The 12,643-nt window shown below is 59.3% G+C and overlaps 2 protein-coding genes and 1 long non-coding RNA gene across 3 annotated transcripts; 1 reads left to right on the plus strand and 2 right to left on the minus strand.

The window, feature by feature from the left end:
• Nucleotides 1-2,192: 2,192 nt before the first annotated feature.
• Nucleotides 2,193-9,191, plus strand: B3gnt3 (UDP-GlcNAc:betaGal beta-1,3-N-acetylglucosaminyltransferase 3). The gene is made up of 4 exons (XM_005086111.4): nucleotides 2,193-2,360; nucleotides 6,374-6,433; nucleotides 7,260-7,880; nucleotides 8,001-9,191. The coding sequence occupies exons 3-4, from the start codon at nucleotides 7,320-7,322 to the stop codon at nucleotides 8,550-8,552; spliced, it is 1,113 nt and encodes a 370-aa protein (XP_005086168.1). The 5' UTR covers nucleotides 2,193-2,360; nucleotides 6,374-6,433; nucleotides 7,260-7,319; the 3' UTR covers nucleotides 8,553-9,191.
• Nucleotides 6,235-8,232, minus strand: LOC106022527. Its single transcript, XR_005875981.1, has 2 exons — nucleotides 8,103-8,232; nucleotides 6,235-7,089 (listed from the first exon to the last, which is right to left on the minus strand). It is a non-coding gene; the product is annotated as an uncharacterized LOC106022527 (long non-coding RNA).
• A 1,495-nt stretch (nucleotides 9,192-10,686) lies between the features above and the next one.
• Nucleotides 10,687-12,538, minus strand: Insl3 (insulin like 3). The gene is made up of 2 exons (XM_005086110.3): nucleotides 11,810-12,538; nucleotides 10,687-11,087 (listed from the first exon to the last, which is right to left on the minus strand). Exons 1-2 carry the CDS (start codon nucleotides 12,297-12,299, stop codon nucleotides 10,888-10,890), a joined length of 690 nt encoding a protein of 229 aa, XP_005086167.2. The 5' UTR covers nucleotides 12,300-12,538; the 3' UTR covers nucleotides 10,687-10,887.
• Between the last annotated feature and the right edge of the window lie 105 nt (nucleotides 12,539-12,643).

The raw sequence follows: 12,643 nt of genomic DNA on the forward strand, positions 1-12,643 counted from the left end.
GATAAGCACGGAAAACATGGCACCTCCAGGAGGCTTGGATTTGCTTTCCTTGAGGAACAGGAAGGCCAGGCACCTTTAAAAACACAACAGGCCTTTTTCTCAGGCCCAGCTTCCCTCACTTGGCCTCTCCTCCGAGAGCCCCGCCCCCCAGACAGGTTCTTATCTCACAAGGGTGAGTCTCAGTAGCACGGGGGGGGGGGGCGCTGAGTGGGGTGTCATTACCTGTTTTTCATCTCGTGGCTGCTTGCACCTTGGTGACTCAAAACCTCAGCTGTGCAGTGGGGTGAACTTTTGCCTGGCAGCTGCCGTCTGAGATGGTGACATTCTAGTCTAGCCAGAGAAGGAGTTTTCAATTGCATAGAAATGCCTTTTCCAAGGGAATGATGTGGTGGCGTTTAGCATGGTCCACCTACACAGCCTCACCTGAGTATTTCCAGAGCATTTCTCCCCCAAGCCACCCCTCCCCGCTCCTTGTCTGGATGCCCTGCCCTGTGTGTTTCTCGTGACACAATACATACATTTGGAGTGAGCTGGCTGCTGTCTCTTCATTCCCTTTTCACGGCTGACTAATATTCCCACACCCGGGCAGACCGCAGGGTGTGAGTAGTACCACTGGGTCCTCCGGATGCAAGGGCATAACCCCTTGTTTTGAGTGCTCTGGGTATTGCAACTCAGAGAGGGGTCACTGTACCGTGTGCCATTCAGTTCTGCTCACTGTGCTGCGGGGGGTAAGGAGCCGGTGCCAGGAGGACCCCCTCTCCCTGCAGCAGGCCACTAGGACCCCAAACTCTAGTCAGGACTTACAGGTTTTGGGGGTAACTCCCGAGGAGGGGAACAGGTGACATTATCTTGATATGTAAGAGTCGGAGGGCCGCTGGGCGGTGGTGGCGTACGCCTTTAATCCCAGCACTCGGGAGGCAGAGGCAGGCGGATCTCTGTGAGTTCGAGGCCAGCCTGGTCTACAGAGCGAGTTTCAGGACAGCCTCCAAAACAATACAGAGAAACCCTGTCTCGAAAAACCAAAAAAAAAAAAAAAAAAAAAAAAGAGTCGGAGGACCTACCAACAGGTTTTAAAGTTCTGGAATCTTCTAAGTCTCTGGGTTCTCTCCTCCCAGCAAAATGTTTCTTCATTCAGCAGGGGCTGAGCTGGGGGGGCAGGGCTGGAGGGGGCTGGGCTGGAGGGGACTGAGCTGGAGGGGACTGAGCTGGGGGGCTGAGCTGGAGGGGCTGGGCTGGAGGGGGCTGGGTTGGAGGGGACTGAGCTGGAGGGGACTGAGCTGGAGGGGCTGGGCTGGAGGGGACTGAGCTGGAGGGGACTGAGCTGGAGGGGGCTGGGCTGGAGGGGGCTGGGCTGGAGGGGACTGAGCTGGAGGGGACTGAGCTGGAGGGGCTGGGCTGGAGGGGGCTGGGTTGGAGGGGACTGAGCTGGGGAGGCTGAGCTGGAGGGGCTGAGCTGGAGGGGGCAGGGCTGGAGGGGGCTGGGCTGGAGGGGACTGAGCTGGAGGGGACTGAGCTGGGGGGCTGAGCTGGAGGGGGCTGGGCTGGAGGGGCTGGGTTGGAGGGGACTGAGCTGGGGAGGCTGAGCTGGAGGGGGCTGGGCTGGAGGGGGCTGGGCTGGGGGCTGGGTTGGAGGGGACTGAGCTGGAGGGGGCTGGGTTGGAGGGGGCTGGGTTGGAGGGGGCTGGGTTGGAGGGGACTGAGCTGGAGGGGGCTGGGCTGGAGGGGCTGGGCTGGGGGGCTGGGTTGGAGGGGACTGAGCTGGAGGGGGCTGGGTTGGAGGGGCTGGGTTGGAGGGGGCTGGGTTGGAGGGGACTGAGCTGGAGGGGGCTGGGCTGGAGGGGGCTGGGCTGGGGGGCTGGGTTGGAGGGGACTGAGCTGGAGGGGGCTGGGTTGGAGGGGGCTGGGTTGGAGGGGGCTGAGCCAGGCAGGGGGCTGAGCTGGAGGGGGCTGGATTGGAGGGGGCTGGGCTGGGGGGCTGGGCTGGGGGGCTGCAGCAGGGGTAACTACAAGACAGATATGGCTGGCACAGCTCAGCGCTGGGGGGTGGTGGCTGCTCCCTCACAGTGGGGTGGGAGAAAGGAGAGGAGGCCCTAGGTGAGGGAGGGGAGGAGCCACAGTACGGGTGGGACCACAGGTGGGGAACAGGATGGGAAGGGCGGGTCAAAAGAGCCAGAGAGGCCGGGGAACAGTGCTAGGTGGACTTTCTCCTTGGCCACTAGGAAGCTGGCGGGGCTGGAGGAAGGAACCTGCGGGCAGGGCGGGAAACAGGCCGGAAGGAGGCGAGAAGCCAAGAGCCAGGGCGGGGAGTCATCCTGGTGAAAACCGTTCTGCCTCTCTGCTGTCTGGAGCTGGTTCCTACGGTGAGTCCGGGGCCCAGAGGCGGGGTCGTGGGCGTGGGCGTGGGCGTGGCCTCAGGGGGCTCGGAGCGTAGTTGGGGTCTGGGGCGCCCGGGCCGGACTTCCAGCGCGTCCTCGACCGCGGGGCATCGGCTGCATCGGCCCAGGGGTCCCTGGTCCTGGCCACGTTCCGGGGTCAGGAGCCCACGCTTCTCTCCAGTTTCTGCCCGCATAGCCCAGTGGCTGCGGCCCTGACTCGGTTCCCCCCGTTTGTGTTTGTGGTGTTTCTAGAAGTTCTGAATCTCTGTCCTCTCGCTGACACCGGGGAAGCTCGGATGAGAAGCATTAGTTCTGCAAGCCTCAGTTTCCCTCTATTGGCATGAGGCAGTGGTGGAGGTGATCTGCCAGGCGCGACGGCCACTCAGTGGGTTGTCAGCACGTTAAATAACGAGAGCGTGTGTTGCTAGCCAAGGTTCTGACGCCTTGGGGTGATTTGCCTTTTTCCTTTCTCAGCCTTCCCCGTTCCCGTTCCGAGCCTGGCCTTGACGTCCGGTCATCTTCCCTGGGCTCCCGAGGGTGGGTGTGGAGCCAGTTTCGCTTTCTCGCCTGGACTGCCACTGTCGGGAGAGGAAGGTGTGGCCGCAGGGGACACTGGCTGGTCTCCACAGGGCTTCAGGCTGCCAGGACCCTGGGAGTCCGGGGGACATCTCTGCGACCGCAGAGGTCCAGAGTCCCGCGGGCCCTGCCCTGTGCTGGGTATCCCAGGGCTGACCGACCCCAGCCTCGGCGTCCCCAGGCCTCTGAGCAGGGTGGAGCTGGGTGTGTTTGCTTTATTCTTGATTACTCTGGGAGATTAAAGTGATTGTTGTAATATTGACGTAAATGCAAGAAGTCGATTGGCTGGATGGGACCCGCTAGGACAGGTGGGGGCTCGGGGTGGCCCCAGAAGCCAGGCTGCGAGGCTGTGAGGTGCAGTCCTGCTGCTGACTGAAGGGAGCGAGGACCCGGCCTCAGCTCCCCAGCCTCAGTTTCCCGGCCTCAGTTTCCCGGCCTCACTTCTCCGTCTGGGCTGATGGTCCAGAACCCTGGCTGCTTCCTTCCGGGTTCCTAGAAGGTGGAAGGGCGACCTTCCTTGAATCTTGCCAGCGGCTCGACGCCCCGCACCAGGAAGTGACAGGAAGGGGCGGGGCAGCCAGGTCACCAGGAACACTTGGCAGAGGCTTCCCATAATTTAAAGGAGTTATCTTTTTGTTCATAAAAGTCCCCGCTCCTTGTAAAGAGAAACTTGCCAACGTAACGGCAAGCTGGTACAATCCGGTGAGAACCACCCTGGCGTCAGAGCTGGTGTCCGGCTCGCTCTGCCCAGCCTGGCGCTGGGTGACCCTGGGCATATGTCTGTGACCTGCTTGCCAGCTGGGAACCAAGGCGGACCTGGGCACCCAGATGGGATCCTTCCAGAAGTTCCGACCTCATTTACAGCCCGCAGTCTTTGGGAGAATGTCCCAGAGCGTTCTGAGAATGTCCCCAAAGGTGCAGACAGCCATTGCTAGGCTCAGGAATACCATGACTTGCTAGTTCAGCTCTTCATCAAGAAGCAGGGTTCGAACCTTGTCATGAGTATTCAGCGAGTCATTAATGTTAGGATGAAACTCATTAATTTCACACCGTCACTATGAAACACAAGTCCTTAACACCTTGTTTGGGCCACTAATATAAGGTGTGGGCTGTTTACCTATCAGGTCACTGGGGTCGTGGTGCGCATGCTCAGTAGTGGGGCTTTGATTTTCATCCCCAGTGCTTTTATTAGCCAGTGCCTCGTGAGTACTTGGTGCCCTTAATATCCAATGACGCATTAATATGCACCGAATAATTAATATCTGGCGACACATTAATATGCAGTGTCTCATTAACAAGTAGAATGCTTTTTATGTTCTGTGGGTTGTTTGTAGCTCGTTAACCCTGGTGACTCATTTGTAATTAGTGTCTTGTTCATATTCAGTGAGTCCTTGGTGTCTGTGTATACAGCGGTCACAGAAGTTCCCAGTCAATGGCAGTAGTAATCCTCATAGTCCAGGCTGTGACACCCATGGGCTCCAGTTATCACAGGCTCCTGGACGAGCTCAACCCTGGGAAAGAAAGAGTTATGCCTAATTCCCAAAATGTTTATTTCTTGCTCTTATTTCTGGAACAGCAGCTGCGAAATGATAGGCCTCAGGGACAGCAGAGACTGGGAGCTCAGGTTCCGAGTCAGGAATATTCAAACATCCAGAAAGTTGTCTTTGGGCCTCTGCTGCACACACCTGTGACTTCTTTTTTTTTTTTTTTTTTTTTTTTTTTTTGGTTTTTCGAGACAGGGTTTCTCTGTGGCTTTGGAGGCTGTCCTGGAACTTGCTTGGTAGTCCAGGCTGGTCTCGAACTCACAGAGATCCGCCTGCCTCTGCCTCCCAAGTGCTGGGATTAAAGGCGTGCGCCACCACCGCCCGGCCACCTGTGACTTCTTATGTTTTTGAGCTTTGGTTTGTTTGTTGGTTGGTTGGTTTTTGAGTCAGGGTTTCTCTGTGTAGCCCTGGCTGGCCTAGAACTCACTTCTGTAGACCAGGCTAGCCCTGAACTCACAGATAGCCACCTGCCTCTGCCCCCCAAGTGCTGGGATTAAAGACATGCGCCACCAACCAATACAGTGAGTGAGGGGCGTAGTCCCCTGCCTAGCATGTGCTCCTCATGGGCTGCAACCCCAACCATGCTCCCAGCCCCTCCGGGGGGGATCCTAGGCTGTCACTCCCGCAGCCTGCTCCAGCTTCTCCCTCTGGTCCTCACGGGCCCCTCCTCTCTTGCTGGCATTTGATGCTGCTTCCATTCCCGTGTGGATGTGTGGACTTGGCAGCCACCAAGGGAAAGCGGGTTCCCTGAGCCTCCTGCCCCCTCTGTTGGTGGGAACAGGATTTGAAGCTGCTCTGGGCTGTAGGCTCATGGGAGGGAGGGTCCCTTGGAGCTTGGGGGTCCCCATGGTTGCACTCCAGGAGAGGCTCCTGGGCTCTGACCTGTGAAATAAGTAACTTCCCTGCGTGGGGAGAGAATGGCCCCGACTCCCCGAGGCCTTCTGGGACCTCAGGGTTCTGACACTGTGCCGGGGCATCCTGGAGTGGACCAGATCCTTTCTCTGTGTGGTCCGTCTGTGCTCTGACCTGTCATTCAGGGCTTTGTGCACGCACCCTTCAGAGCCTCGGCCTCGGTATCCCAGTCCATTTACTTGTTTTCGCCTTCCTTCTGTAGGAGCCTGGCTCTCAGGGTCTTGTCCGGAATTAAGGTGCTTTGGATTCTTGCACTCATAGTTGATGACGGGATGAGGAAAATTCTATTTATTGCTTTTGGGCCAGGGGCTCAGTTTGTAGCCTAGGCTGTCCTGGAACTCACTGTGTAGACCAGGCTGGCCTTGAACTCACAGAGATCTGCCTGACTCTGCCTCCATAGTGCTAGGACTAAAGGCGTGTATCACCATGACCTGGCATGTTTGAGGTTTTAACAGGAGCTTTGGTGGCTTGACAAAATCTAAAGATCTCGGCTACATTAACAGGGGTCTAGCCTAAGCACTGACAGAGGTCTAGCCTAGGCAGAAGGAGTCTCTTCCCTGACTCTGACTGAAGCTACTCAAACTTCAGGAAAAGCCTGACAGCCCCATGTGTATCCATCAGGTGAACGAACGAATGAACTAATGATGCATTTCAAACCCACAGGAGCCATGGGGCAGGGTCTGACTGCTGTTCAGGGACCTGCCCATTAAGAGGGGCTGAAGGACAGCACAGCTAACAAAACCTTTCCTATGCAAAGGGTTTTTACAAATCAATAACAGTCCGTGTGGCCCTAAGGTCCTGGGGTAGGAAGACTCCAGCACTTTCCCTGGGGTCCATTTTGTTTTACTTGGAGGTTCACACAGCAGAACCCATGGCACGGAGCCGGGGCCTGGTCCAGGCACTAGCTGCGGCTTTGCTTGAGACCTACAGTTTCAAGGACTTGTGTTAACACCCACATTGTTCCAGGTGCCATTGAGGAGACCAAGGGCAGTCTGGCTCACTGGGAGTACCCCAAGACAGACTGAGGTAAGAGCCAAGGTTCGGAAGGTATTCCACAAACGCTTGTTGCTGGAAATGCTTTGTGTGCTGTGACACAGGAGGGGCGTGGGCGTCCCCTCTAAACCTGCAGACACCCAGGTCAGGGCATGTGGGTGCACAGCCAGGGCGTGTGGGGCCAGCACCCGTCTCCAGGGATGAAGGGTAAGTGTCCCGTGGAGGAAGTCCTGCTCCGAGTCTCATCTAGCATCTGCATGCTGCAGTAGCACCGTGCAGGCCTAGAAGACAACAGAAAGCACAGGTCATGTGCAGAGTCATGGAGGGGCTGCAGAGAGAGTGAGGGCTGAACCCCGAGGTCTGGAGGGAGAGCCAGGTCTGGTGACACTGTCATTCCAGCACCTAGGGGGTGAGGACTGACAGCTCAAGGCCATCCTTAGCTACACAGCAAGTTTGAGGCCAGCCTGGGCTACACGGCCTTGTGTCAATGGGAAATAAGTTTTGAAAGTGAGCTCATTCGAGCTGGGGCTCTGGTGGATTTGTAAGAGTTTACCACAAACATCCAGTGTTTTCTGCCTTTCGCCCACTGCATGCTGGGCGGGGCTGGGACCCGGAGCAGTCGGACAGACACAGGACCAGGCCGAGGCCAGAAGTCCGAGGAAACAGGAGGGTCAGCCAGTGAAGGATGCCTGGAAAATGGAACATCCAAAATGGGCTTTGAGGGAGGAAAGGAGTTTGCCAAAGGAGACAGCTGGGGTTGAATTGTCTGTGAGGACCGGGTCTGGGTTCAAGTCCCTTGAAAGTCAATGTGGGTGGGAGGGGTTGCCAGGAGGACGTGAGCGCGCCTATCCGTCCACAGGTGCTGTGTCTTGGGGAGCACAGCTCCCGTGGCCTCGCTCTAGGCACCCCCTCCGACGCCATGCGGCTGCCCCGGCCGCGCCCCGAGGTGAGCCTCCTCCTGGCCATGGTGGTCTTTGCGCTGCTGCTCCTGTCTCGCGTGTCGCCGCCTGCCTGCCCCGCCCCCGAGAGGTCCTCAGAGCCCCAGGAAGTCCCCACGTGGCCCCCAGACCCCCCGCGCGCGGACCCCGCCCCGTGCCAGGCCAACTTGTCGGTGGCCTCGCACCCCGACTTCGCGGCGCTGCCCACGCACGTGCGTGACTTCCTGCTGTACCGGCACTGCCGAGACTTCCCGCTGCTGCGGGAGCCGCGGGCCACCAAGTGCGCACAGCCGGTGTTCCTGCTGCTCGCCATCAAGTCGTCGCCGGCCAACTACGGGCGCCGCCAGGTGCTGCGCAACACGTGGGCGCGCGAGCGGCAGGTGCGTGGGGCGCCGCTGCGTCGCCTCTTCCTCGTGGGCAGCGACCGCGACCCGCTCCAGGCGCGCAAGCTCAACCGGCTGCTGGAGCTGGAGGCGCGGGCGCACGGCGACATCCTCCAGTGGGACTTCCACGACTCCTTCTTTAACCTCACGCTGAAGCAGGTGAGCCAGGGAAGTGGGGTTCTTCGGTACGCGTAAGAGCCCCACGCAGGGGAGGGGAAGGCCTGTGCGACGCAGGCCCGGGGACCCCACCATGCCTCGCGTCCCCTACTCCACCCGCAGGTCCTCTTCCTGGAGTGGCAGCGGACTCGCTGCCCCAACGCCAGCTTCGTGCTCAACGGGGACGACGACGTCTTCGCGCACACGGACAACATGGTCACCTACCTGCAGGACCGCGACCCGGACCGCCACCTCTTCGTGGGTCACCTGATCCAGAACGTGGGCCCCATCCGGGTGCCCTGGAGCAAGTACTTCGTGCCCACGCTGGTGTCGGCGGACGAGCACTACCCGCCCTACTGCGGCGGCGGCGGCTTCCTGCTGTCACGCTTCACGGCGGCTGCGCTGAGTCACGCTGCGCGCGTCCTCCCGGTCTTCCCCATCGACGACGTGTTCCTGGGCATGTGCCTGCGGCAGCAGGGCCTGGCGCCCGCCTCGCACAACGGGGTGCGCACGGCGGGGGTGCAAGCCCCCAGCCCCCGCCTTTCCTCCTTCGACCCCTGTTTCTACCAGAGCCTGCTCCTGGTGCACCGCTTCCTGCCCTACGAGACCCTGCTAATGTGGGACGCGCTGAGCCAGCCCCAGGTCGCCTGTGGCAAGAAGGGCAGGGTCTACTGAGACTGGGGGCTCAGCAGCCACCCTGCTCCTGTCCCTACCCTCGTGCGGTGTCTGGGTGAGGGTCCCAGCGAACTCCTATGTAGGCTTCAAAACCCTTTGGTACTACTCACAGCAGGCCCTCTGGATGGAGCCAAATGTGAGCGGCCTTTGAGTGGCCGCTGAGAAGGGGCGGGGGCCTGGTGTCAGGTTCCCGCTTTGCGCTGGGCCTCAGCCTCCCTCGGATCCCCAAGTGCGGTAGGCGGATCTTGACTTGGCCCCAGTGGTGTCTCCCAAGGACTTAGGGAACAGCATAAGGGTAGGAGGGGTTCGGTGTCCCACAGATGGGGGTGGCAGGAGATAAAACCTGTTGACGGCTGAAGGTGACAGTTCCCAGTGTCTGGCATTCGGCCCCTTTTCCTTTTATCGGTTCAGAATTATTGTTTCATTGTGTATGCCACGCCGTGGGCGCGAGGAGGGTTCCCCCTTCCTCGGTGTAGCTCCTGGGGCTCGAACTCTGATCCTCGGGTTTGGCGGCAAGCGCCTCTTCACCGAGCCCTCTTGCCAGTCCCCTTTTTATTGTATTTTTCACCATCATTCATGTTCTAAGATTGTTTGCCCTCCTCCGCCCTCTTTTACCTTTAATATTTTATTGACTTGCAAGCTCGAGCGTCCCATTGTGACATCTTTATGTCTCAGGACTGTTGTAATTTAAGAAAAGCGGCACAAGAAAGAAAGACGCCTGGGGACAGGGTTCAAGCAAAGGTTTTTTTTTAATTAGGGAAAGGAATCATAAAAAGGGGAAGTGGGGACCGACCTCCGGGGATGGGAGCAGCAGGAGAGGAAGAGACAAAAAGAGAAGGCTGGGAGGTGTGCGGGGCCCTTTTAAAGGGAATGAGCGAATGTGCACAGGTGGTGCTCTTAGTGGCTGCAGCTGAGGGCGTGTCCTGTCAGAACCCCAAGGACAGGCCAGCATGGATGCCTGAGTCCTAACAAGTACCACATGCTCCCTCCCCCATTCATTCATGCTTTTTTTTTTTTTTGGCAGGGGGGCGTGTTTTTTCGAGACAGGGTTTCTCTGTATTGTTTGGGAGGCTGTCCTGGCACTCACTCTGTAGACCAGGCTGGTCTCGAACTCACAGAGATCCGCCGGCCCCTGCTTCCTCCCCCATCATTCTTGAGGGTTTTGTTTTGTTTTGTTTCTCCAAAGGTCAAGCTGGATGCAGCTTCTGTCTCCCAGCCTGGCTCTCACACCCTCCACAGCTCCTGACACCCTAGGCCTGTGGAACTCAGAACCATCCAGAACCCTCCGTCTCTGTAGCCAGCACCTCAGAGATGTGACCCTACACCGCCTACCACCCTGTGGGTTGCTTTGTTTGTTTGTTTGGTTTTCCTAGAGACAGGGTCTAATGTAGTCCAGGCTGGCCTGAGTTCCCTTTATACAAGGATGACTATGGTCATCCTTGATGAACTCCCGATTCCCATCTCCACCTCCAAGCTCTGGCGGACACTGGCTGGAGACCCTGGAGAGTGCCAGGCGACCCCCCCACCCTAGCTCCCTCCTGTCTCTTGTGCACCTACTGTATACCTCACACCTGAGGTGTCAACGGAGGTGGAAGGCTGAAGGGGGCGAGTGATTTGCCCCCTGCGTGCAGACTGCAACCCCTCCCCCCCCAGGGTCAGTTCTGCTCTCCGGGCTGTAAATGAGAGGGTGGGGGGAGGGGCAGAATGACAGGGGTGGGCGTTTCACACTGGAACGCTTGGCAGGGGAGCACTGCTCTCGCCCACGCGCGCACTGCTCTCGCCCACGCGCCCTCTGTGGCTCCCATCGCCCCCACCCAGGGCACACCTGCTGGGGACCTCCATATGTCCTCATCACAAACAACCCTGCTCCCGGTGTGACAGGTGTAAGGCTGTTGCTGGTACAGCCTGAGTCCTGCGTCACCTGAGGACACAGGACTCTGTGCCTGTCCTGAGCCCTAGTCCAGGATTTGGGGTTAAGTATCCCTACGAGGGCTCACACTCGCTTGACTTTCCCAAGCAGCAAGTGTCCAGTTTCCTTAGTGGGTCCTGGTGTCACCTCAGGTCCGTGTGTGGCCGGAGCAGAGTCGCAGCCCGCCGCTGCCACCCCCCACCCCGTGACTTTTCACAGAGAAAATGTATGAAATTGCTTTTTTATTTAGAATGTTCAGGACACAGCGGGGAGGGGGACATAGGCCATGATGGAGGCTCCTCCGGGGACAGGGCATGTGACCATCCTTTTCTGGGACTCCTCCGAAGTAGACCACGGGTGTTGCATTCACACGGGTTCCGGGAGGTATGGACCCGGGGCATCAGGACCCGCCTCAGCCCAGCCCCTTCAGTGGGGACAGAGGCGCAGCAGGTCTTGCTGGGTGCAGCCGGTGAGGCAGCATCGGTGCACGGGGCTGGTGGCCGCGCTGCGGCCGTGGCGCTGAGGAGCCTGGAGAGGAGGTTGTGGGCCGGGGTCCAGAGCGGGGTCCATGTCAGCCGCAAGTGCATGCAGGAGCTGCCGCTGCTCCAGCCACCGAAGCAGCTCCCCTGCAGGCCGAGCAGGGGTCAGCTGAAGTCCTCCCAGACACCTGGCACACTCACCTCCCAACTGTCCCCATATACCCCTGTGCGCCCCAGTTTCTCACACTCACCTCCCAACTGTCCCCATATATCCCTGTGCGCCCCAGTTTCTCACACTCACCTCCCAACTGTCCCCATATACCCCTGTGCGCCCCAGTTTCTGGGCATGGAAGGCCGGGGTCCCTAGGACTGTGCTCAGGACTGGGATCCCCTGTGGCTTCCTGGGCAGCACCCCCAGTGTAGGGACAGAGCCACCCACAGCTGTGCACAGGGACAGAGGGTTCTCTGTCCCCTGGGGCTGGAGGTGGAGTCCTCCCGCGCCCCCAGGGAGAGCCATATGTCAGGGACTCCAGCACTGGGGTGCCAAGGCAGGAAGATTCCTGGGAGTTTGAGGTCACTTTTGTGTTGCATAGTGAAAATCTGTCTTTAATAAACAATAAACCTGATGGTGACGACTCATGCCAGTCATCCAAGCACGCAAGCCTAAGGTGAGGAGTTCAAGGTCATCCTCGGCTACCTTGTGAGTTTGAGTCCAGTCTGAGCTATATAAGATCCCGTCCCAAAAATCCAAAAACAGGGAAAAGTTTAAAAAAATCCACGAGCGCTCAGTCTCCCGTTATTGGGGGCGACACCGTGTCTGGTCTGCCCCCCTCCGTTTTCCTCGAGCCAACCCGCCCATCCCTACTCACGGTCACCGGCATCCACGGGCTGCGTGGCCTCGGGGGACCAGCGTGGGCCCCCGCACACCCGCACAAGCGCGCGCACCAGGTGGTGGCCACAGAGCTTGTCACGCGCCTCAGGGGACTGCGGGGGTCGCAGTGCGAGCTCCAGAGCTGGGAGCAGCAGCAGCAGCAGCAGCGCACGCATGGTGGCCGGAGGCGGCCCGCGCCGATGCCGCCTTATAGTTGCCTCGCGCCGCCCAGGGGCCTTGGCGGGAACACCGTGTGCAGCACCCACAAGGTCGATGCTTGGGTCACGGCCGGGGGCTGTGTGTCCAGCCGGGGACCCTGAAGTCCCTCTCCCAGGTGCCAGGACCTCCCAGCATTTTAAAACAAACCAAGTGCCCCTCCTCTTGTAAGGGTGGCTCCCACATGTCTTGCTGGCACTGGGAAAGCTGAGGCAGGAGGATTGCTGTGAGTTGGAAGCAGTTTGGGCTGTGAAGGAGGTCGGAGGGGGCATTTATGACTTGGTTTTGTCCAGGAGGGAAACTGAGGCTGGGAGAGGGGAGGACAGAACCTGGCCCTGTTCCCTGCTCCTCTCCCTGGGGCTCTTGTGCTGGGACCCTGTGCTGGGGTGCACAGCTCGGGCACCGTCCAGCTCGGACCTTGGCCTCCGACTGTCCCTGCCTGGGACCAACCCCCAGCCCCCAGCGAGTCAAGGACCGCAGTTGGGCAGGAGGGGAGAGGGTGTCCTTGAATCTAACCAAGGCCTCTCCTCCCAGCTGTTCCTTCCCCAGAACCCCACACTTGGGTCCCAAGCCCGAGCCGCATGCGAGTCAGCTCTCCAACTCCCCAACTCCAGTC

The sequence above is a fragment of the Mesocricetus auratus genome, unplaced genomic scaffold, assembly GCF_017639785.1.
Source record: "Mesocricetus auratus isolate SY011 unplaced genomic scaffold, BCM_Maur_2.0 Super-Scaffold_6731, whole genome shotgun sequence".
Lineage (NCBI taxonomy): Eukaryota > Metazoa > Chordata > Mammalia > Rodentia > Cricetidae > Mesocricetus > Mesocricetus auratus.

Excerpts from the sequence above, each read along its gene's own strand:
- B3gnt3 (XM_005086111.4), top strand. The coding sequence starts at position 7,320 with ATGCGGCTGCCCCGGCCGCGCCCCGAGGTGAGCCTCCTCCTGGCCATG. Across the intron at positions 7,881-8,000 it reads TTAACCTCACGCTGAAGCAG|GTCCTCTTCCTGGAGTGGCA; the intron begins GTGAGCCAGGGA and ends CTCCACCCGCAG.
- Insl3 (XM_005086110.3), bottom strand. The coding sequence starts at position 12,299 with ATGCCCCCTCCGACCTCCTTCACAGCCCAAACTGCTTCCAACTCACAG. Across the intron at positions 11,088-11,809 it reads GCCCGTGGATGCCGGTGACC|GGGAGCTGCTTCGGTGGCTG; the intron begins GTGAGTAGGGAT and ends CTCGGCCTGCAG.